This window comes from Chiroxiphia lanceolata, chromosome 3, assembly GCF_009829145.1.
Source record: "Chiroxiphia lanceolata isolate bChiLan1 chromosome 3, bChiLan1.pri, whole genome shotgun sequence".
In the NCBI taxonomy this organism is placed as follows: Eukaryota; Metazoa; Chordata; class Aves; order Passeriformes; family Pipridae; genus Chiroxiphia; species Chiroxiphia lanceolata.
In genome coordinates, this window is record NC_045639.1 from 93,142,989 (window position 1) to 93,165,017 (window position 22,029).

General features: G+C 41.6%; 1 protein-coding gene across 3 annotated transcripts; it reads right to left on the reverse strand.

Annotated features, from left to right (window-relative positions):
* Positions 1–1,390: 1,390 nt before the first annotated feature.
* On the reverse strand, positions 1,391–10,548 carry TMEM14A (transmembrane protein 14A). 3 transcript variants are annotated; one of them, XM_032683218.1, is made up of 6 exons: positions 10,499–10,504; positions 10,055–10,069; positions 9,151–9,236; positions 7,371–7,472; positions 2,972–3,059; positions 1,391–1,981 (listed from the first exon to the last, which is right to left on the reverse strand). In XM_032683218.1, the coding sequence occupies exons 3-6, from the start codon at positions 9,224–9,226 to the stop codon at positions 1,942–1,944; spliced, it is 306 nt and encodes a 101-aa protein (XP_032539109.1). In that variant the 5' UTR covers positions 9,227–9,236; positions 10,055–10,069; positions 10,499–10,504; the 3' UTR covers positions 1,391–1,941. The 3 variants fall into 3 exon arrangements, with proteins under 3 accessions (XP_032539109.1, XP_032539110.1, XP_032539108.1); XM_032683219.1 differs by lacking the exon at positions 10,055–10,069 and having other exon boundaries at positions 10,443–10,548; XM_032683217.1 differs by lacking the exons at positions 10,055–10,069; positions 10,499–10,504 and adding an exon at positions 9,808–9,830.
* Positions 10,549–22,029: the final 11,481 nt, after the last annotated feature.

Below are 22,029 nucleotides of genomic sequence, written 5' to 3' on the forward strand. Positions count from 1 at the left end.
CTGGGCACTGCTGAGTTCCAAAGAGTTTAACATTAAATTACGTCATTAGCTGGAAGCAATAGTTTGCCATGCCCACCATAGTACTTGTTTCATTGAGCTATTTCTCTGTTACAAACAAGTGCTATGATTTGGGAACCATCACAGAGACTGGAACAGAACATCGCTGTTGTGTTCTGTGAGCTTTTAATCCCATACGATATGTTGGACTTGCTGAGAACGCTACCCGTTTTGGCTGCTCAGGAATTCCAGCACTAGCTTCTGCATTACAGTGGAGCTTTAATGCAGAGAACGCTACCCATTTTGGCTGCTCAGGAATTTTACAGAGAACACTACCCGTTTTGGCTGCTCAGGAATTCCAGCACTAGCTTCTGCATTACAGTGGAGCTTGGAGGCTAGCCCCAGCCCCCTGCCCCCATGGCTAATTCAGAGAACACACAGAAGGATCAACTCTGGACATGCTCTAAAACGCAACATCTTAAACTGCATTTAGGATCTAGGGTAGCAGCAACTGCAGATGGCCTTTTGCATTTCAGCACTAGGTTGCCTTTGCTTTTCACTGCAGCTTAATCTAAGGCGTTCACTGTGTCTACATTGCAAGTATCCAGATCTGCATGTCACCAAAGCCTGCTATATGCCTGATACGCCTTCAAGTTCTGCTTCATGGTGAAATGAAGCACATCGTATTTGTGCAGCTGTCATCCCAATCTGAAATCTGTAACACCAGCTCAATCACCTGTAAACCTGGCAACACCTGGAGGTGACCGATACCAACATCTGTCAGCAAAAGATTCCAGAGCTGCAGGCTGTGGTTTGGGGTTGGTAAGGATTTTTTTGTGTTGTGTGTTTTCCCCTGCTTTTCTTTGTCAGTTATGCCTTAGACATCTGAGCTGCTCACACACCTTGTCACCACCTAAGCCCCTGCCAAGAATAATAACCTTGGTATTCCCCTAGTGGATTTGTGCACTGAGATCTGATACACGACAGCCTGAAAAAAATGAAGCAAAATTTCTGTCTTCAATATTGCACTCACCTGTACTCAATTTACTAATGGTTTGGCTGTACACTTCCTCTACACCAGAAGACACTCTTGGCCAAGCTTTGAGACCCAGGAAATATTTATTTTGTATGTAAAACAAAGCAACTTTAATCCTGAATAGTTTATGACTGAACAGTCTCCTTTGCTTCGATAAGACTGGAACAGCAAACCTGTTCAAGAGTACTGAGAGTTTGGAACGTCTTTCTGCAGGATGGCAAACATTCCTCAGCTGTGGTTCATGTCAGTGGCAATTTACAGCATGATATATGTTTTAAACCACTAGAGTACAAAGCAGATCACCAGGCTCTTCATTGAACAGTCTCACTCAGCTGCATAAAAACTTGAGAAGTTTCGAACATTTTACATTTTATTTGAACACTGATAATAGGTTTTAGATTTGGACTCAGTGGAATAAGAACATGTGTTTGAAAGGAAGGGTTAGGGTTTTTTAGTGCAACACAGTACAGGCCTGAGACTTTATTGATTTAGAACTGATTATTTAATAGACAAACTACAAAATTATGCTTCAATACAAGATACCTTTTTAGCATAAAGATGTATTTATATATATTCTTCTCTCAGAGATACAGTGCAAGACTAATTCAATTTCCTGGGGTGCTCAGCACCCTGAAAAGAGATCAAACGTACAGAGAAAGATTCCTTGAGTTAACAGACTGCTTAAATGGAAGTAGATCAAAATATATCAACGAAACATTTGTTTTAGTTTTTAAAAAAAGCTTGCAAAATATCATCCCGTGTCAATCAAATAACAGGTACAGATCTTTCACAGAAAATATAAATGCAATGTAAGATTTGTGTTCAGACTTGGTTTAAAATATGGAGAGCATGTCTGTTTGTTCGGTGGGCACAGCAGTCATACTCATGTCTTGAGTTGCTAAATTCTGCTACAGCAGCATAAAAACAAGCCTCAAAATCATCAAAAGACTGCAAAAAAACCCAAAAAAATATAATTATGGCTGTGCATAAACAAAACCAGTGAAAGTCATCATTAAATAACAGGGCATTCATAAATAACTGACGCTTAGAGCCTCTATTAAGCAATCTTTTGAAGTGTCTAAATCTACAGACTCAGTGCCTGTTGAAACACACAGCCCACCTAGGCTGGAAGAGTGATCCACAATGGACAATGTTTTCTGGTGTAAGTCCTGATTCTTAAATTTTGCATCTTGACAATTTGCATCTGATTTTTATCTCCCTGTATAAAAATCCTGGAGTAAAACAGAATGGTGCTATATTAAATCTGGTAACAATGAAGCAACAGTTATTATTTCTTCAGAAGATAGAGATTCTGACTTACAGCCGAAAAATGTTTTGAGTTACAGACTCATTGGGAAAAAAAAGTTTTTACTTACTCCATAGTTTAATTCCAATATAAGACATACAGAAAATGACATTTTCCAGAATGTCCAATAGCAGCAATAAAGCAGTTGGAATGGTTAGAAACATCATAATTTGCAGAAATACTGACCGAAGTCCTTAGGTCAGGTCAAAAATGTTGTGGTTTTCAATGGTGCTGTGCTTCCTGTAGTTTTGAATGCAGCACTTCTAAACCAAAGTCTTGGCCCTTTTTTAAGATGACTGTGTTGTGTGAAATTAGACTAATTATATGCATATGTGTTCAAAACCCCTGAGGCTTATCCAGGTTCTTCTAAGAGCCTTATCAATGTACATTAATATTTAATGGCAGACCTCTCCTTTCTGTGCTGCAGAAGTCACTTCTTATCAGCTGTATCTGGCTAGTGAGATGAAAAAGCTGTTCACTATAAACAGGACTGTGACCTCCAAACTAATTTCACTTAAGCTGTGTAATTGCTAAATGATAGTTACTACCACTGATACGGCTTTGAATCAGGTGTCAACTGGCAACTATTTGAAAATCAGCAAAATCTTTACATTAAGATCTGCAATATTTACCTCAGGCCTGCTACTAGTCCGGCTGGCATTAATTTCTTGGACCTCTTGAACCTCATTCCCATTATAAGGGTCAAAAGAAAAGATGAAACTGTAAAAGACAATTCAATATATTAATACTCTCACTTCTCCTAGTGGACCATTCAGGAACATGGAGAGTTATCAAAGGTCAATGCTGTTTTGCTATGAACTGCAGTTTAATAAAATTAGATCAGATACAGGGTCTGTAAAAAGATTCTTGCTTTTCCAAAATACACCACTATGATTTCTTTCAGCTACAAATAAGGTTTCTATGTGCAGCAGAATGCTAAATCTTATTCCACGGACACTAAGTAAGTTTGTTAGACAGTGAATTCTACTCCCCCTGTTACTACATTCATAGGGATACAAATAAAGGAGGACGAATCTTTGTAGTAACAGTAACATGTATGCTGTGAATTACACGAATAGTGTCTCATAAATCCCTCCACCCCAGATCACAATAGCTGTTTTCTAACTATTCAAAGAGCTAGTTCAATCAACTTTTTTTCTGTTTTATTTTTAGAATATTAGCTCTTTATTTGTTGAACCTTAAAAACTAGATTGGAAGGTTTGCCACTTGTTTTTGCTATAGAATATGGCTATCAACATCTTCTTCATCATGACCACAAGTTCACTTGTATCCTTTTGTTACAAGGGAACCATCCATGTCTGTGACAAGAGGTGGGCAGCCCAAGAGGGAACAAATGCAGCACAAGCAGCAGAAAACAAACATCATGAAAGAAATTACATCTTCTTTCTGGAATAGTTTTACCTAAAAATGGAGGCAGCAGTGAACTCATCAGGCAGGGGGATTTCATCTCAAACTATGGCTGCAGAGCACTACGTAAATGAGAATCACAGAATATGTTGAGTTGGAAGGGACCCATCAGGATCATTGAGTCCACCTACTGGCCCTGCAGAGGACACCCCAAGAGTCACACCATGTGCCTTAGAGTATGGTCGACACACATCTTGAACTCAGACAGGCTTGTGGTGCTGTGACCACTTCCCTGGGGAGCTTGTTCCAGTGTCCAACCACCCTCTGGGTGAAGAACCCTTTCCTGATATCCAACCTAAACCTCCCCCAACTCAGCTTCATGCTGTTTCCTTGAGTCCTGTCACTAGTCACCACAGAGAAAAGATCAGTGCCAGCCCCTCACCAGGAAGTTGTAGACTGCAATGAGGTCTCTCTTCAGTCTCCTCCAGACTGAACAAACCAAGTGACCTCAGCTGCTCCTCACACAGCTTCCCCTCAAGGCCCTTCACCATCTTCGTTGCTCTCCTTTAGATGCTCTCTAATAGCTTAATGTCTTTTTATATTATGGTGCCTAAAACTGCATGCAGTACTAAAGGTGAGACTGCACAAGAGCAGAGCAGAGCAGGACAATCACCTCCTTTGACTGGCTGGCAATGCAGAGAATACATTAAACTGCAAAGATAGCTGGCTTCATCAAACAACTGTCACCTGAAATGCTTCCTAGAAGTGGGCAGAGAGGCAGGACTTCTCATGGGCAGCTGGGCTTTATCACTCTTGCAGCCAAAGTAACGCCAGTTACACAAATCTCTTCTTTTTATGGAGCAGTTAAAAACCATCTGGCTAATTCTCTTCAAACTTCACTGTCTATTCCTGTGAACAGTCCTGTGTTAACAGGTGTCAAAAATTAGTTTTAAACTCTCTCCAGCATTATAAAACAAGCTCTGACAGTTACAAGTATCTTGCAGAATTCTACCAGCTTTGTGCATTCATTAAAGATACCCTGCAAAAATAACCCTATTACGTTCCATTATCCATTGCTCTTATTTTCTAGTCCCATAGCCTTGATCCGCTCAGGAATGTCTGAACTACTATTCCACAGTAGTTGTCTTGCCATAACTCTGAGTATTTTTACATTTTATTACAAGCTACAAAGCATGTTCACTCTGCAATGTTATTTTTTTCCAGTTGCTACTGTCTGGCTTTTCACATGTGCCATTGACTTTTTAAGATGTTCAACTTTTTGACCTGATTTTCTAAAGTGCTGTACATTCAGTTTCACCTTAAATCAGTCAAAGAAATTCAGTAAATCACAACAAATTCAATTCAGTGAATCATATTCAGGGCAGAATCAACTTGCACTGTGCATAGCACACTTGCATACCAGCACTCTTTGCATACTGAAGTCTGACTTTCCACACCTACTTCAAACACATAAAATTGCATTGAAGTATTCAAGAAAGCACAGAGCTAATTTCAAGGTGAGTAGGAAAATGCCTGAAATAATAATTTACAGAACAACTAAGAGAATTTGCCTGAGGTATCCATATGCTACATACTCTGTATGTAGGACAAGTTACAAGAACCCTACTTTCAAGGTCTTGTACTAAAACATTACCTACGTTACTCTAGGAGACTCTTGCCTAGGTGATAAATACTACAGATAATTATGGGTTTGGAGGGGTGGTTTTTCTTTTAGATTTACTAACCTTTTAAAAGTTTGGGTACTTGCTTCATTTTACATTGTAATTTACTGTATTGCTTTCTAAGTTCAGAGTGGTCACTTTAATCCAAGCACTTAATTTCCATCTTTCATTTGTGCTCTGCTTTTCACACTTTGGCAGGTTAGGCATAAGTGAAAGCATTCTGATTTTCTACAGAAGCAATGCACATTTATTACAGAAAGCCCGTACTATTCTGAAACTATCATATAGAGTAACCACCAAAGGTTGTTAAGGTATGGGAACGTGTCTAATTTTTCTTTCCTCTGAAGTTTTCCTACTGAGTTTTTCATTCATTTCAGATATCTATGTATCTAGCAGCCAGAAGACTGAGATACACCAGGTTGGAAGAGATTAAGAGCAGCCTGAATGGTTGGTCCTGGCAGAGTACTTTGTACAAGCACTTCCTAACTCACTTGAGGCAAAATGACAACCTTCTTTGTTACATTCAGCACAAGTGGATACTGAAGAGGGCACCCACTCATAGCCAAGGTTAAATATATGTTTAGGTTTTAAGCAATAAGAACATGATCTCTCTGTAAACATTCTAAACTGTTTTAAAAAGTCTTTGTTCCTTTTACTCTACATAAAAAAAAACTTTCTAAGGCAGGTGTAGTGAATTCTATCTCATCTGTAGTGCCATAATTTCTACTAAATAAAAATATACATTTCTTCAGTTGAGAGAAAGTCCTCACATGCCTACAGCTACGTGAAATGCAGAACACCGACTATTTCAGTATATCTGATGTTCACAAGCACTATAATGGAAATTTTGTATTAGTCCTTTCAAAACCAAGGAATTGGGAAACAGGCAAAATTTAATAAGTTTTAATTAGTCTCCTCTTCCACAATTTCTGTATCTAAATTAGTGATTTAATTGACCCATAAAAGTACAATTCCATATGCTAGTTAAAAGCATCTCACACTGAATGATTACAAATTTACACATACTTCAGGCTATGTCTTCATTCAAAAAAAATTTATTTTTTTTTTTTTAAGAGTGGCATAACTTAATCTGGGCTGGGTCTTGGTGGCAAAACCAAAAATCCAATTTTAGGTCATCTAGGAGCAGATCAGATACACCATTATCACCTTTATTAAAGAACTCGGTGGGAACAATTTGCTAACAATGCTACTCAACATTTTTTTGAAATGGAAATTTTTATAACTGTGATTGGTGTAAAGTATGAACAGGATACCATAAATTCTAAGTTCAGAAAAAACAATTGTGTACTCACACAATCTGGATTAAATGAATTTTAAATGCATTTCTGCATGTGAAACCACAGCCCAAGCCACCTTTGCTAAAACGACGAGTTTTAGCTCCCAATTGCTCTTACTGCAAATCACTTGTGCAAGGTCAATGTCCCCTTTAGGGGTTGTAGCTTCTTGCATCCATGAGGGTTTCATGGCAAACTAGCTAACATGACAATTATTGCATAGTTTGTATTCTGTCTTTCTTAGCAGCAAAGGAAAAACACTAAATCAAAGTATTTGTTTCACTGGAGGCTGAGGATAGGTTACATTATGCAAGACAGGATCCCACACCTACTTTACTGCTGGAATTACTTTCTAATCTGTAAAGCTAATGATTCAATTGCAGTACTATCCCATGTTTCTCAGCTGGATTTCACAATATGTGCAATGTTAGGTAGCCATCTAATAAAAGGAGGTGCTGCCAGGTGGTACACACCTGCTGGCTTTGTGTAAATGATCTGCCTTACCTTGAAAATGGTTCTAATTAAAGTCTTGAATTTTGCAAGCTAAATCAAAGTGTCAAACTCTATTTAAAACCCAATATTTAAACCAAAGCAATACTCAAAATTTACTAAAGAGAGAATTTTACATGCAGTTCAGGATACTGCTTGTTGGTTTGTTTGTTTGTTTACTGTAGTAAAACACTTACACAATGATATCTTCACATTTCTTGGATCACATGTTATGCAGTAAGCTCCATAACCAGCCACAGAACCAAAGGTGAGGCCAGCAGCTAAAGAGATTTTGCTACCTGCAAGAAACCATTCAAGTGTTATTTCTCAATACAATGTCTTTAAGCTCAATCTTTATACAGCAGTTTTCTCTCTATACAGTACTATCCAAATATTTCAAAAAAGGAACTGATTTTGCCACAGTCCAGCTAGCTCACCCACTGTGAATAGAGAACATTACCTCTGTAACTGGGTCATTCTCCTGTGTGGTAGTACGGGCAAAGTCAACTAAGCTAGAGTAAGATGATCAGGATCCAGTAATACTTGTGATTTGGGAAAAATAATACTTGAAGCACAAACCTAAATTTAGCTATTATCTCTATCATACATACCTTTAGAAGGATTTTTGTAATTTATCTGAACTGTCTGTTCATTTTAACTGTATCTTACAGCACCTGGGAGTGTCCAAAAATGGTAGAAATGTGTCAATATATATAAAGAGTAAAGTGGACAACACATGTCCAACATCATAAGGCCTTTCAGTCTGACATCAGTCCTGGGCAATAAAATGGTATCACTAACATCACATTTAATTAATAAAAAATAAAAACCCAATTAGATGGCAGTGAGGATGAAAACAGAGCTTCCAAAAGTAACATGACATCTTCTTTCAGTGTTATTGCAAAAGGGGTTCATAAATCCCAGAGTTTCAGTAATATATTTAGGTTTCTGAGCACACATTTGTCTTTGTACCATATGATAAAAGCACAGAATCAGCAGGCATTATTTGGCTTAAGCTGATCCCAAAATGTTTGTAAATAAAGAATCCAGACCCCCGGGTGTCACTTAGCTCCCAATTCTGTTATTTTGAATATTTTTAATCAAGACTTTGCAGGAAAATGGAAATCATCACCAATAAAAAAATAATCTGTCACAAGGCCTGACCAACCAAGAGTGAAGAAAACAGGTGAATGGGATAGTTAGTGAGTGCAGCTGGGTGCAAACACAAAAATACAGCAAATGTTTTCAGAGTGAAGCCATGTCTCTAAGAGCAAGGCATGCGCACGCTACAAAGGGAAACAGTGACTCTAAATCACAAGAATCGGGACAAATAATAGCCACAGGGAAGGAGAGCGCTGCGCTGCTGTAACTTCGTGGGAGAGCTCATGGGACCAGCCTGGAGCTCCCGCCTGCCCGTCCTCGGTACCGCTGCGACCTCTGCCGGGTGCTGGGCTCGGGCACGGCGCTGCCACCTGGGGGACTGCAAAAAGTCACTGAAATACCGAAAATGCGCTTTATAGTAAAACCGGCCTCCTTATCTTAGAGTGAAAAGACACAGTTCTAATAGTACGAGAGAATTAACCACCAAATCAGAGTATGCAAGTAAAAGCGGTCCTTTCCAGTGTTTTTCTGGGAATGTCAGAATCAAGCCTGGATGTCTCTGTAGAAAATAAGCTCTAATCAAAAATCATCTACTGTGCTCAACATAGGAATAGTTACAGGAAATGAGAAGGCCCAAAACACACCAAAGGTCAAAGATAATATGACAGCCCCTCTTTGCCCTGAAAACAAACTCATCAGTTACCATTTAAATGCTTAAGTTGACCCAAGAACATCTTGTGAGACTCAATGCATTTACAGCAGTGCAGGATGGATTTAACATGCAGTTGTGTTAATTACAGCAAAACTTTCATGTCTCACATTGCATAGAGGAAATTCAAACGCTTCATCTCTAAATCCTGCTGCCTCAATATTTACCTTTACGAGTGTATCCTACAACACCTCCAAAAGCAAGCAACGAAGCATATGCAAAACCAATCCAGTCAATAGCCATGGTCCCAAGTCTGGAAGAGAAAACACATTCCGACTGAAGGCAAACAAATTCCTTTCTCCTGGTAGAAAAGAAATCATTACTTAAAGGTTTCTAAATAACACCACAGTCTTCTAAGTCATGTTTGACTACTCTGCCAAAACATTCAGAAGGTATGTCTGTTGGCTATTGTACCATTTTTTCCACTAACTGCTGCCCTTCCTTACACCCCACTATCCGGGTATTTCCATTAGGGGATTTTTTGGGACGTGTGTGGCATGCATTTTTCCCAGTCAAAAATAAATGTATGGAAACAAAAAGCTTGACATCATCCAAAGCATTGGTTTTGTTGCACTTGTGCCACATGGTTGATCTGGGCACACACTATGGATACATATAGGTCTTCTGAGTGCACAGCTCAGTGCCCTTTCAGGCACACTGCACCTGGTGCATTTCAAGCAGGACGTCAGAGACCCTGCAACACTAGGCAAACCCAGGAATTTTCACAGTCTACCCAAAATTTCCAGGCAGAAACTTAGGCTGTTTTGGGAAGCTATACGTACAGTAGCTTTATTCTTTCTGTGTCTATGCCCTTTTAGTTTCACCTTTCCATTTTGACGACTGTCGGAAGTTAGGCTCCTGTCCTCCATAAAGCATTTAAGCTTCTCTTGTGACGTCGGTCCCTACTCCTCCGGCTGAGCTGGGCGAAGGCAGCAGTGGCAGTGCCGGGCAGTGCACTGCAGCCCGACAGCCCCCGCAGCGCCACGGCCTCTCCCCCCGGTCTGGGGCGCATCTTTCCCCCCCTTCTCCCAGATAAAGTGTACGCTTAATTAAGCGCATCTTTCTTTACACCTGAACAGGTGTGTCCTTGATCACAGTTTTAAAGGGTGGCAGCAAAGAGTGCACACTCAGCATTTCACGTCCAGCCTTTACTATTAAAGCGAGCAACTCGCAACTCGCCCCCTCCCCGCCGGCTGTAACCCCCTCAGGGCAAAAGGTGGATTCGGGGCCACGGCGCCCCCGAGAACGAGGTCTGACGCGGTAGGGGCCAGGCTCACGGCCCGGCCTTCGGGGCCTGGGCAGACGGCCCTCGGCGGAGCGCGGCCGGGCCCCTCCATCTCCCGCCTGGCCCCGCGCTCGCTCTCCCGCTCTCCGCGGTGGAGACCCCGGGACAAGGCCGATGCCCCACTCGCCCTCGGCCGCCCCCGCCGCGGCTCATCCTCCCCGCCGCCCGCCGTACCTCGTCCCGCCGCCCTCCGACCTGCCCCAGCCCCGCCTCCCGCGCCCGGCGGGCACCGTGTGGCGCCGCGGTCCCGTCTGGCTGGCCCAGCCCCGGCTCGGTCCCTCGGGAGGCCCTGCCGCCGTTACGGCGGCGCCGCGGCCCGGCCCGCCCGCAGCGCCGCTGGCGGAGCGGAGGCTGGTGGCGCTTGGCGAGGCCGGGCCGCGGGGAGACGAGTGGTGGGTGAAAAGTTGTCGGTGAGCCGGCAGTGTGCCCTTGCGGCCGGGAAGCAAATGGTATCCTCGGGTGCATTGGGAAGAGCGTGGCCAGCAGGTCGAGGGAAGTGATCCTCGCCCTCTACTCAGCCCTAGTGAGGCTGCATCAGGAGTTCTGGGCTCCTTAGTACAAGAAAGACAAGGAGAGGGTCCAGCGGAGGCCACGAAGATGATGAGGGGTCTGGAGCATCATGAGGAGAGGCTGCTGGAGCTGGGCCTGTTGAATCTAGAGAAGAGAAAACAGAGGGGATCTCACTAATGCATATAAATATCCCAAAGGTGGGTGCCAAGAGGATGGTGTCAGACTGTTTTCGGTGGTGCCCAGCAACAGGATAAGGAACAATTGCAATAAACTAAATAGCAATAAACTAAAACATAAGAAGTTTCACCTCAATATTGAGGAAGAACTTCTTTACATTGAGGGTGGCAGAGCACTGGAACAGGCTGCCTGGGAAGGTTGTGCAGTCTCCCTTTTTGGAAACATTCAAAACCAAGCTGAACACATTCCTGTGTCACCTGCTCTAGGTGACCCTGCCTTGGACTAGATGAACTCCAGAGGTCCCTTCCAACCCTAACAATTCTATGATTCTGTGAGATGGGGCTGTGCTGGTACAGGGCAGTATGGCTGTGCACTGTGATTGTCGGGGCTCCTCTGCAGCAGTGCCCAGCTCATGGGGGGCATCTCCTGCCTGTTGAGACTCCTTATCCAGCCCTTCAGGCAACGGAAAGATCTGAGGCTTATTTTACTCTTTGAAGCCCAACCCCCCTCCCTCCCCCCTTGCCATGTTTGAGATGGAAGAACTCATGATGGATGTTTGGGATGGAAGAGTTATGTCTGCAGAGCTGCTTGTCTCCAAAGGGCACCCATCCCATGGAGACCAGGGTGAGAGTGTGCTGCCTGCAGCACTGTCACAGACACCCTGTGACCCAGTGATGAGCACTCACTGCTGTGCCAGGCACCCCTCTGACCCTCACAGGTTCCTCTCTCTCTCTCTCCTCACCTGCATCTTTTGAAACTCTGAGAGCTGTCTGCATGAAGTCAGGTGAGCAGGCACATAGGCTGAATGCTGGTACGTGTTTATCAGGGGAAACAGCAGGCACAGCCCCTGATACTATACACGTAGCTAGTTTATGAAATTGCTTGACGTAGTTTTTTTAACACCCTGACTTCTTGTCTGCTAGTCCTGTTTGCTGGACCTGTTCCACTACAAGCTATTTTTGTCCATATTTTGTCACTCTCCGCAGTGTTTCTTTAGGTTTCTCTCAAGTGAACCATTCTTGACCACTGTAGGACGTGTTCTTCAGCAAAAATTCAGGGGTGCCTATCTGTGACATGCCCCACACTTCCCTTGTTCCCACAAACAGATTGAGCATAAACATGGCCACAACAGGGAGAGACTTACAATGCCTTATGATGGGACTTGGATACCTGCCTTCTTCAGGGGTCATTTGAAAATCTCTGCCAAAATCCTGTGTTTCCTTTCGGTTTCTTTGCTTAAAGGTGTGGGAGTTTTCCGCTCCAAAGAGCTAGCTGGAAAGCAAATTAGTGTTCTCATTAGGGTTAATGCATTTAATTTCCAGTCCTAACGTTCCATTTGTTTTTTTCCTGTTAGTGTTTAACTGCTCTGATACAAACCCACTGCACGCGAGCTTCCAAGTCTGTCTGCTTGGTGGAAAACAGAACCGTTCTCATCTGACTAGTGTTTGTGGGAAGGAACACTGAAGGTAAAGCAACTCTGGAAAACAAATACACTTGACAGGCACTTGACAGGACACTTGAGGGCAGGACAGCTCCAAAATGCTAACAGAAAGTGGATTCATAAGCTGAAATCCAGCAATCTTGTATTTCTTTATGAAGTATTCCGACACTTGCGGCTCTTAAAAAGCACAGTAAAATAAATAGTGGATTAAATGGAGTAGAACCATGCAACTCTATTTGAGAGGGTTCCAAAGCAGAAAAAATACAGTGTCTTTTGGCACCTCTAGGATAGTGACCAGCTGTGGTTACTGATTCAATGATACTCTCACTTAAGTAGACTGGATAACCCTGAAGTCTGGGCTAAATTGGAATTCACATAATTATATGCTGCTTGTTATGTTCTCTTCCATTTTCAATTATGAAGATATTTGGTACTGTTCTCCATAAGCTGTTACTTAACTATTCTCTGATGTGAAATGGTTGCTGTATTTAACAGCACAGGTGGGAAGATTTTAACTGTAGGAGAATTCATTAAATTAGTTTGTTGGTAGCATGACAAATCAAACCCCTCAGTCCTAACAGTGAAATGTAACAGAGCTAGCAGCAAAGCTAGTGTTACTGTTGCTATGTGCTTTCTAGTCTAGTTTTCGTTTGCTTGTGACTGCCAGTCTGAGCTGAAATTTCCCTGTTGGGTGTCTGCTTCCAGCTGTTTTGTTTTAGTTTGTTTTGGTTATTTTGTTTTGTATTATGATTTGTTTGCTTTGGTTTTGGAAAGTTCCATTTGCAACAATCGAGCCAACTACAAGGATGAATTTAGGGGAGAATACGCAGTTTTGTCCATTATAAACATAAGCATTTCACTGAACAGCCTCTAGCATCTCTCTGCTTTGCAAAAACAGCTTTCAAATTTGGCAAGCAAATTGCTTAAGTTTCAGGGATATGTTTTTTCATCTTCATGAAAATGTGAGCTGAAGAGAAAAAGGCTAAAAATGTTAAGTGGAGGCTTCTTAAAATTGCACAGCCCAGTCCCCAGAAATTTCCACCTATGTTGATCATGTGTGACCTTGTGTTAGCCCCACCTACATTACATCTGAATGTATGCACTCTCCTGAGAAAGGCTGAGCTTGTGCCTTGCTTTGCTTATATTGTGTCTAGAATAAGAAGCCTCTAAGGGAGTTGTAACGCAGCCCATCTCCCTCCCCTGAGACATTTTTGCTGAGGCTACCTGTGATTGGACAGGACCTTGGCAGAGTGAAACATATCAAAGACCTCTCTCTGCTGTAAGCTGTCTGTGTTTTTTTGTTAGTCTTCCTTTATTAACGCTAAAGGCTGCTCAGAGTTGTAAGCTCCAGTTAGGAGTTAGTGCTAACTGCTATCCCAGAACATAATGTGAAACGGGAGGGTGTCTCCGAAATCTCGCAGACACAGAAGAAAAGATCCTGAGGGTAGGGAAAAGGAGCAGCTAAGCACCCTGAGACAGCTGTAGTTCCAGAAGATTTAAATGCAAAGATTGTTATCTTCATTGGGTTTGACTATGGAAAAGGAAGAGGAGACAAAATATAGTTTCTAAAATGCAGATTCAGAGGCTTCAGGTTTAATAATCTGTAGTTAATTAAGGAAGAAGTCAGTTGTTATGTTCCAGTACAAAACAGTGACTGTTAAATTCTGCAAGCTTTTGTATCTGCACACACATACATAGAGAAGCAATGAGAAGGACAGTGGTGTTAAAGGAACAGAAGGTTGTTTTCAAAGGCAATGTACAACCTGTTGGACTGACTTTGTGACTCATTACCCTGCAGTCCTGAGGTGTCACTTGCTTGAAAATTTATTATGAAAGCTTGGATTCAGAATCATCAATCAAATAGTAAAAGGCAGAGATACTGCTTTTTATAATAACCATAAAGTAATCTGACCGGCAGCCACATAAACTAAGACCTTTTATATGAACTAAACATATGAACAGGGACTGCAAAGCCTGCAAAGGAAAAAGAGATGGGTCCTTGGGCAGTGATTTCACGGGAGATAGTGCTCAAATTTAAAAGCTCACTGCTGCCAAAAGAGCCTCTTCATTTCCAGTTTTGCTTTTCAGTCCCTTATTTTGTGCAGTAATTGTTGAGTTTTGCTCCTTCTCTCCCAGTCCTCATCGACTGAGTCAACTCAGTAGCCCAGCAAAAACATAACCAGGCAGAAAAATGCATCACTTTCTGCTGAATTCATTCAATCAGTCATTTGTTTCAATTAGCTAATTCAGGAGGGCCTACAAAGGAAGATCTGGGATTGCATGACTGGATGGGAGGCTGGGGAGAGCCTCTGCAGGCATCTGCGAAAAAGGGTGAGATTACCTGGAGCTGTGCATTTTCTTTGACTTGTCAGGGGACTTTGCCTGAAATGCAAGAAAGCATTATGGTATGGCACCGTCTGAAATTCTTGGTAAATTCAGTGAAATGCAACTCAGAGTTATGACTGGTCAGTGGTATCTCAGGAATCTTCCCAGACACTGAGTCCAGTGAACACTGAAAAAGGTACATGCCCACAGAAACCTTGCTCTGGGCCTTGGGAACTGACAATATCCACAATTTTAGTGTGAGGTCTCCAGAGGAATTAAGTTCTAGCTACATGTAATAGTGAAGAGATTAATAGGAACTAAATGCAAGAATTGGGTTGTGATATGCAGTGATTTGGGAGAGCATATGTAAAACTGTTTCTGCCCATCAGGCATAGTCAAAAGGCTGTAGCTGGTGTTAAGAGCGAGTGATTAAACTGCCTTGGGTTCTGCTCAGTGTAGTGATTTGGGTTTCCTAGCTAAGTTCTCAAAAGCTGATAGACTTCATCTTCTGAAGAAATGGAGGTTTTCCTCTTCAGTATCCCAGGAGCCCTTGGTCTAACTAAATCCAGATTAGGACCACTAGCTGTGCTCTGCTTCTGAGATATCCCAAATTTCCCATCTTTTTAGTGAATATGTGGATTTTAAAGCGGTTCAGGAATTTAGAGTGAAATCCCAGGGGATTTCAAAGATATTTGGAGTGGCTTGTTTGTCATTGTGTGGTGTTTTCAGCTGATTGAAAATAACTCATGAGAATGAAAGTTTCTTGGGTCGAAAGAGGAATTTTTGTGTGTATATATTTTCAGACCCTTTCACTGATATTTGTCATCGTATGAAAGATATCAGATCTCTTATACCTCTCACTACTATGTGCTTGGTACAGAGGGATTTCTTTTCTGCTGCACATACTGAGAGACAAGAGTTTTCCAGACAACAGCTCACTGAAGGACAGAGGCACAGGATCTCTTGCCCTCTCCAGGTTTTCCAGATGCATTGAGTCTTACCTAAAACCTATATATGCCTCGAAGCAGCTTCCTGGGCTGAAAAATAGTTTGAAGCTAGAGAAGTTTTAGGATGGAAGTTCATATATATGTGCCCTGTCCTTACTCTTTATAAGACACCAATTCATGCCCACTGTTCTTGCTCTTTCTCTTTTGCCCATGGCTGTTGATTGACACAGGAGCATGAGCTGGCTGGACCTTGTTCAGGTCAAGTATGGGCAAGCTTGTGGACAGGAGTATCCACATAATAGGCATCCTTCAGATCAGTCTCACACTAAAAAGAAGGGAAAGTAAGATACAAAATCCCTCCTAGAAGGAAGAGGTCTGTGAGATCCTAGCTTTTATGGGGTACACAGAGGGTAGTTCGGGCTGTGATTTTGCAATAACTGATTTCAACTGCTGATCTCCCCATTCTCAGTCACTTCCTTGAACCATGTCTGGCATTCAGTGAACTGTGTGCTGAGCCATGATGATAAATCATCAGAAAATTTAGCTACTGCTGACATTTCTGTTCTGGAACTGCAGTCTGAACTCTGATCATTAGAGTTGATCCTTGCTCATGTGTTGACGAGGGGAGTGAAAGGTGGAGGGACAGTCCCATTCAAACCCACATCCCATACTCTCAGGGGTCAAATAGAAGGGAGTGAGGCTGCCCACAGCATGAGCCTCAGTTTGGAGACAGTGAATGTGATCAGTATTTCTAAAATCAAGGCAGTGGGTAGAATGAATAAAGATTGTTCTCCAAATCCTGCAGAGCTAGAACTAGGGGCAATCGTTGAAACCAGTAGGGGATTGGCTTAGAAAAGATAAAAAAGAGTATACTTTTTTTTTTATGTAGCAGGTATAGTGAACCTGTGAAATTTGCTGCCAGCAGCAAATTTGGAAGCAAATAAGTCAGCACATTGGAAAGGAGACAAAAAATTAAATGGACTGCATGTTCATAAAGAGATGCTAGAAAGAATGAGTAGTGATATGCTCCTTAACGTCCCTAATGCAGTGATTGTGGGTGCTGGAGGTGAATATAGGAAATGTATATGCCTGGCTTGCATGTTCTCTTTAAATAGTATCTTTTGTTATTAAAGAAAGGATACTGAGGAGAGCTGGATGTTGGCCTAACCCACAGGACATCCCTTGTGTTCTTTTCAGGGCTCTAATTTTGTGTCTGCAGGTATGCAGGGGTAAATGCGATGTTGGTAGGAGTTTATATTTTATTTTTTGAAAGTGATGTCTCAAGGTTCTCTTACTTCAGTGAAACCTGAACCTTAGATCCCTAACGCTGCATTGTACCCTGCTGAGGATATACATACAGGTTTAGGACAATCCTCATAGTACTGGCACTTAGAAAGGGACCCTTAGACTAAACTACAGCCCTCCTGATGGTGCACTTTTCCCCTGGGATCCTTCAGCTCTTTCTGCATAGAACTTGATGAATACTCATGTCTCAGGAAAGATTTTGTAAGCTATGAGAGAATTTCCCCCAGGATATCAGTGTATTATGGAAATATTATTTAAGAGTCTTCTGCTGGAAAACATCTAGTGCAGCTGAAGGAGAGAGAGTGCCAGATTAGACAGATTACTAGGCATAAATCCCAGCCTTTATTTGTATGAGTATTCCTTCTGCCTTTAGATAATCACATTAGCATCAGGAGTATTGCTTATACAAGTACTACTGAGAAAAAGTGGTGAACAGGCTTGGGCCCTCAAAGCAATGTTCTTGTTCCAGCACTTTCCGAGTGAGGTACTGACCTTGTTTCCTCATCAGAGCTCATTAGAGTTGGTACGTCCAGTAAGGAGGACCACCCATTACTTAGGAACCCCCAATAATGGTTACCGACCTATCTTTTACATCTATTAAAAGTAACATTTTTAACAGTTCAGATGATGTTTTCCTTCCCCTTCCTAAGCTCTTCCCACGCTCAGATACATGGGTACTGTATTTCATGCTCGGTTGATTATGGAGCCAGATCTTTTGTCTCTGCTGAGGATTTTTTTGCTGCTCCTCCAGTGCAGACGAGCCAGAAACCTTCCACACCCATGTGCTGTATGAGCCCCCAGTGGGTGGTAAGACTGGTATCTCATGGTGGTTGTCATGAGGCAGCGTGGGTTAGGAATACGTCTCTTGCCAAGCCAGGCAGGAGGAGCACAGCTTAGTGAGACCTCAGAGATCTTGCCTAATAACAGCAGTAACCTAAATGAAAAAAAAAAAAAGAGAAAAAAGCTATCTTCATTTTTTTGTGGCTGATGATACTCGAAGGAGTACCACTGTGAGTGCCAAGGGAGGATTATAAACATCAAATTATAGAACTTGTTTACATGTCTACTGCTATGCGCATTGGAAAAAAATGAAGTAGTTTTTATTTGTACACCTAAAAGGAGAAGCCAAGTTAAAGCACTTGTATAGATCAACCTCAAAAAATGAAAGTGTGAGAAAAATAATGCCAACAGTACTGCAACTTAAAATCCAGATTTCAAGCCAAACGTCTATGAAGGAAGAAGTATTCCATGGAAAATATCATATTCTTGCTATCTTTCTGACCACAGAGTTACACTCATTATGGTAAAGCTATAATTACAGCCTTGTGAATACAATGCTGCAGACAATGGCCTGTCAGTGTTTTTCCACTATAAACTCTCATGTGAGGTTTGCAGTTTTGTGAAATACAATTATCTTTGGCTGGGATGTTCAGCTACAATCTCAGCCCAGAAACTGGGCTGTGTGTTTGTGTGTTATTTCCTTTACCAAGTTGTTCAAAGTTCATTGTTTGGTAAATGTTAGAACCTTTCTGATTGCTTATCTGCTTGTGTCTTATCTACACTGCGAGTATGTGTTGAAAGAGTTTGCTGTCTCTGGTAATGCCTCAGTGCTGGGCAACGTTCAGGACTGTGAGGCAATCAGAGTGCACACTTTGGACCAAACTGCCTACGTTTGTATCGGTGTTGTTTGGAAAAGTCAGGACAGAAGGATTATAGCAAATTAGCACTGACTGGCATACCCAGACATACACAGCAAAAGGTGCATTAGGGACCACTAGAGTATGTTATTACAGCTATGGAAGGAGGGAGAATTGGCCAGGCTGATTAAGTGGGTAAAATTGAAGAGACTTGTCTGTCTTACAGAAATTCTGAGTTGATGTTACAAACCACCCCCAACCCCCCTGGCCAAAACCTGTAGGATTAGTGAAACTCTGCAACAACCATTGTACAGTTATGATTCGAATTCTTTGGTGGGGCTTAGCTAAGGTTATTCTCTGTGAGATTGTGGTAATTGAGATCCAAATCCAGCCCAGTTTGCTTTTTCACAGATAACTCAAAGGGAAAATATGGGGCCAACAGTGACTGCTGATCTCCAAACTGAAGTATAACAACATGATTAATTACAAATGCTAACCATGTAACATCTGCATATGAACTCCTGGGAAATAGGTCTGAAATAACCGTGTGTGTAATGTCTTAGTTAAAAATAGTTATTTTGAGACAAATATTGCTTGCACTTAGGGGATCTCACCTGTAGTTAGATGTGATTCACTAAACATGAATTTATTCTGCGTCAGTACTCTGGAAGAAAACATGAAATCTTTGTGCTACAGATATCTCTGGTTGCTTAAGCAACTTGCTAGACGTTGCAGGGGAAAACTGCTGAGTTCACATAGTTTAAAATAAATATGGATAGAAGCAGTTTATTACATTATTGGCAGTGTGTAATTAACCAACAATCAGTGAACTGTCCATACAAGACCAGTAATACAAATAGACAAACCATGCTAGAAATTTCTAAACAGTCTCCTATGACTAATCCCAAAGCCTTGTTAGTGTACACGTATGCACACACAGAAACACTCAGGGCCATGTGTGCACAGAGCTGAGTGCACCCCCTCACTCATGGGCAGTATGGGTTACAAAAACACCCCTTCCCCAAAGATTGCAGACTTCCCTGTTTACACATGACTCCTGCAGGAGATATGGATCCTCTACCTTTTTGCAGACCCCTGCAGCTCTCTACAAGTCATGGGCTGAATCACCCACCCTTGAGGCAGTTGTTTCCCCTCTAAGGTCTATCCCTTCTGTTATGAGTTTTCACGCATCTTTTATACTTCTTTTCAGTCTGGCTCCTGCTTTGTATCAAGTGTTTTTGTAATTCTCCAGTTTAATCTGGTTGATAATCATCTTCTCTAACATGATCAGTTTGGGCCAATGCTGACAAGGCAGTTTGGTGTGTTTTGTACACGGACACACACGGATACACACTTTGGACACATCTTTATCTTCATACATGACATTGTCTATGCCATCTGTCAAGAGGGGTGCTGTAGATGCCTGTCAGGTCCATAGTGAGGGAGAGCCCTCCTTGGGATGCACCTGGGCCACTGGAGCAGGGAGAGCAAGGGGCTTGGCCAAGAAGCTGCTTGCAGCCATGTGGCTGACACTACTGAAACCAGAGTGAGTTGTGATGTTCTGGATGCATCCCACACAGTTGAAGGTAATGATAAGTGGGCAAGCAAACCTATTTCCTGACGTCCTTCAGGCTCCAAAATCCAAAAATGAAATTAACAGTTGCTTTACTAAATGTCTTTTGAATACCTATTATAATTCTCAATAAAGGCATCATAAATGTGACAGAAAGAGGAAATTGGATCATTGGAAAAACTCCGCAGAGAGACCATCTGGGCCTGGTGCTTTACTAGATGGTGAAGAATTTACATTTCACACTCCCACAGTTTACATTTTCCGAGGTGATAAAGACATTTGGATCATTTTATTTTTTGGATGTTTTACATAAAATGAAAAGGCATGATTGAAACTGGAACTAGAGTCAGGAAATAACCAGATTGAATACAATGTGGTAAAGTGCTAACAAATGCCACGTGTTATGTGATTAATTTAGTATAAATGCAAGTTATGGATTTGGTTTGTCAGCAGTTGGCTTGGGTTTTGTGATTACTGGCCAATAGTTTAACTGATGATTTGATCTATAACAGAATCCTCAACTTTTGGGAATGAAAGAGAGTTGCAGTGATAATGAAATGCATTAAGTATACTCAGAGCTGTTAGCTGCTAGAAAGGATACTGATATATTCTGGGGTCTTCAAGTAACTGATGAATAGCCTTGTCTCTCAATTCAGTATGATTTATGGTGGTAAATCAAGATGGGGGATAGAACCATGGGACTGCTATTGTTTCAATATGTCTTCAGGCAGCATTTTTGAATTGCAGATATAGAGGTAAAGAAAACTCTGGGTCTGACTATAAATACATATTGCAAAGTATGGCACCACTCTTGCCTCTGAGTCAATCTCTAATCACTGTTCTTGGCGTATCAGCACTGAGCCATGGGGAAGGGCCATCTGTCAGAAGTAATTGAAAATGGAGGCACTGACCATCTGTAGGTATTTAAGGTCTCCTGATAGTTTTTACAAGCTGAAGGATAATCTAGTGTTATAATTTATAGTGTGTCTACCTATTATCCTCTACATTTTTCAAAGGGCTACATTATTCTTGGTCTCTTGTCTTTCACTTCTGTGGCCTATCTCTTTATGTCACAAACTTATTTCTGCCCTTCTCTGCAGTTCACTGTTGGCTGAAGTGACCCCTGTAAATCTTTGTAAGTTTGAGAATCTTTCAAAAGATGTGCTGTGTAAATTACAGGTCACTCTTATTGTTGGAGCTAGCAAGAAGCTTTCCCTAGAGCCTTAGGATTTGAGTGGGCTGAAGTGGAATTCAGATGTAGTTTCTTCTTTGTGAAAGTCAATGATTGCTATATTCCATTGCTCTCTCTTGTCCATATGGTGTAAATGATTTGACAAATGCCAGCTCTGTTCCAGAGAAAAGATGTGTAGATGTGTAAAAGTACTGTGCCTGCATACTTCCTGTGTGTGCACAGCTATAGCTGGTTAATAGTATATAATAATGTACACTACTTGTAGGATCAAACTCTTGATTTTATCAAGAAATTAAGAAGATTTGTAATGCTTACTTTACATGTTGAACAGTTGAATTTTATTTAAATATTTATTGGGTGTGTCAGTGTGAAGGAAACTAGCTATATCATATGCACACAGACAAGTAAGTTTGCTTTCTTCCAGGAAAAAAAAAGATTGTTTGAATATTTTTGTTAATTATCTTTCTCATGCAGGCACTCAAATACTGTACAGGTGCTGAGCTCACATGGAGAGAAAGGAAAGATACAGCAGATTTTAAATAAAAATGCAGTCCCAGTAGGATTTGAAGTACACTGCTTTGAAATACAAAGCCAGAACTTTATTATCAAAGCTAAGCAAATTTTCTGAACATATTCAGGGTGCTGTTATGATGA

Coding starts and splice junctions, on each gene's coding strand:
- TMEM14A (XM_032683217.1), bottom strand. Junction 7,473..9,150: donor TGTAGGATACACTCGTAAAG/GTAAATATTGAG, acceptor GGTTTCTTGCAG/GTAGCAAAATCTCTTTAGCT. Junction 3,060..7,370: donor AAATGTGAAGATATCATTGT/GTAAGTGTTTTA, acceptor TGTCTTTTACAG/TTTCATCTTTTCTTTTGACC.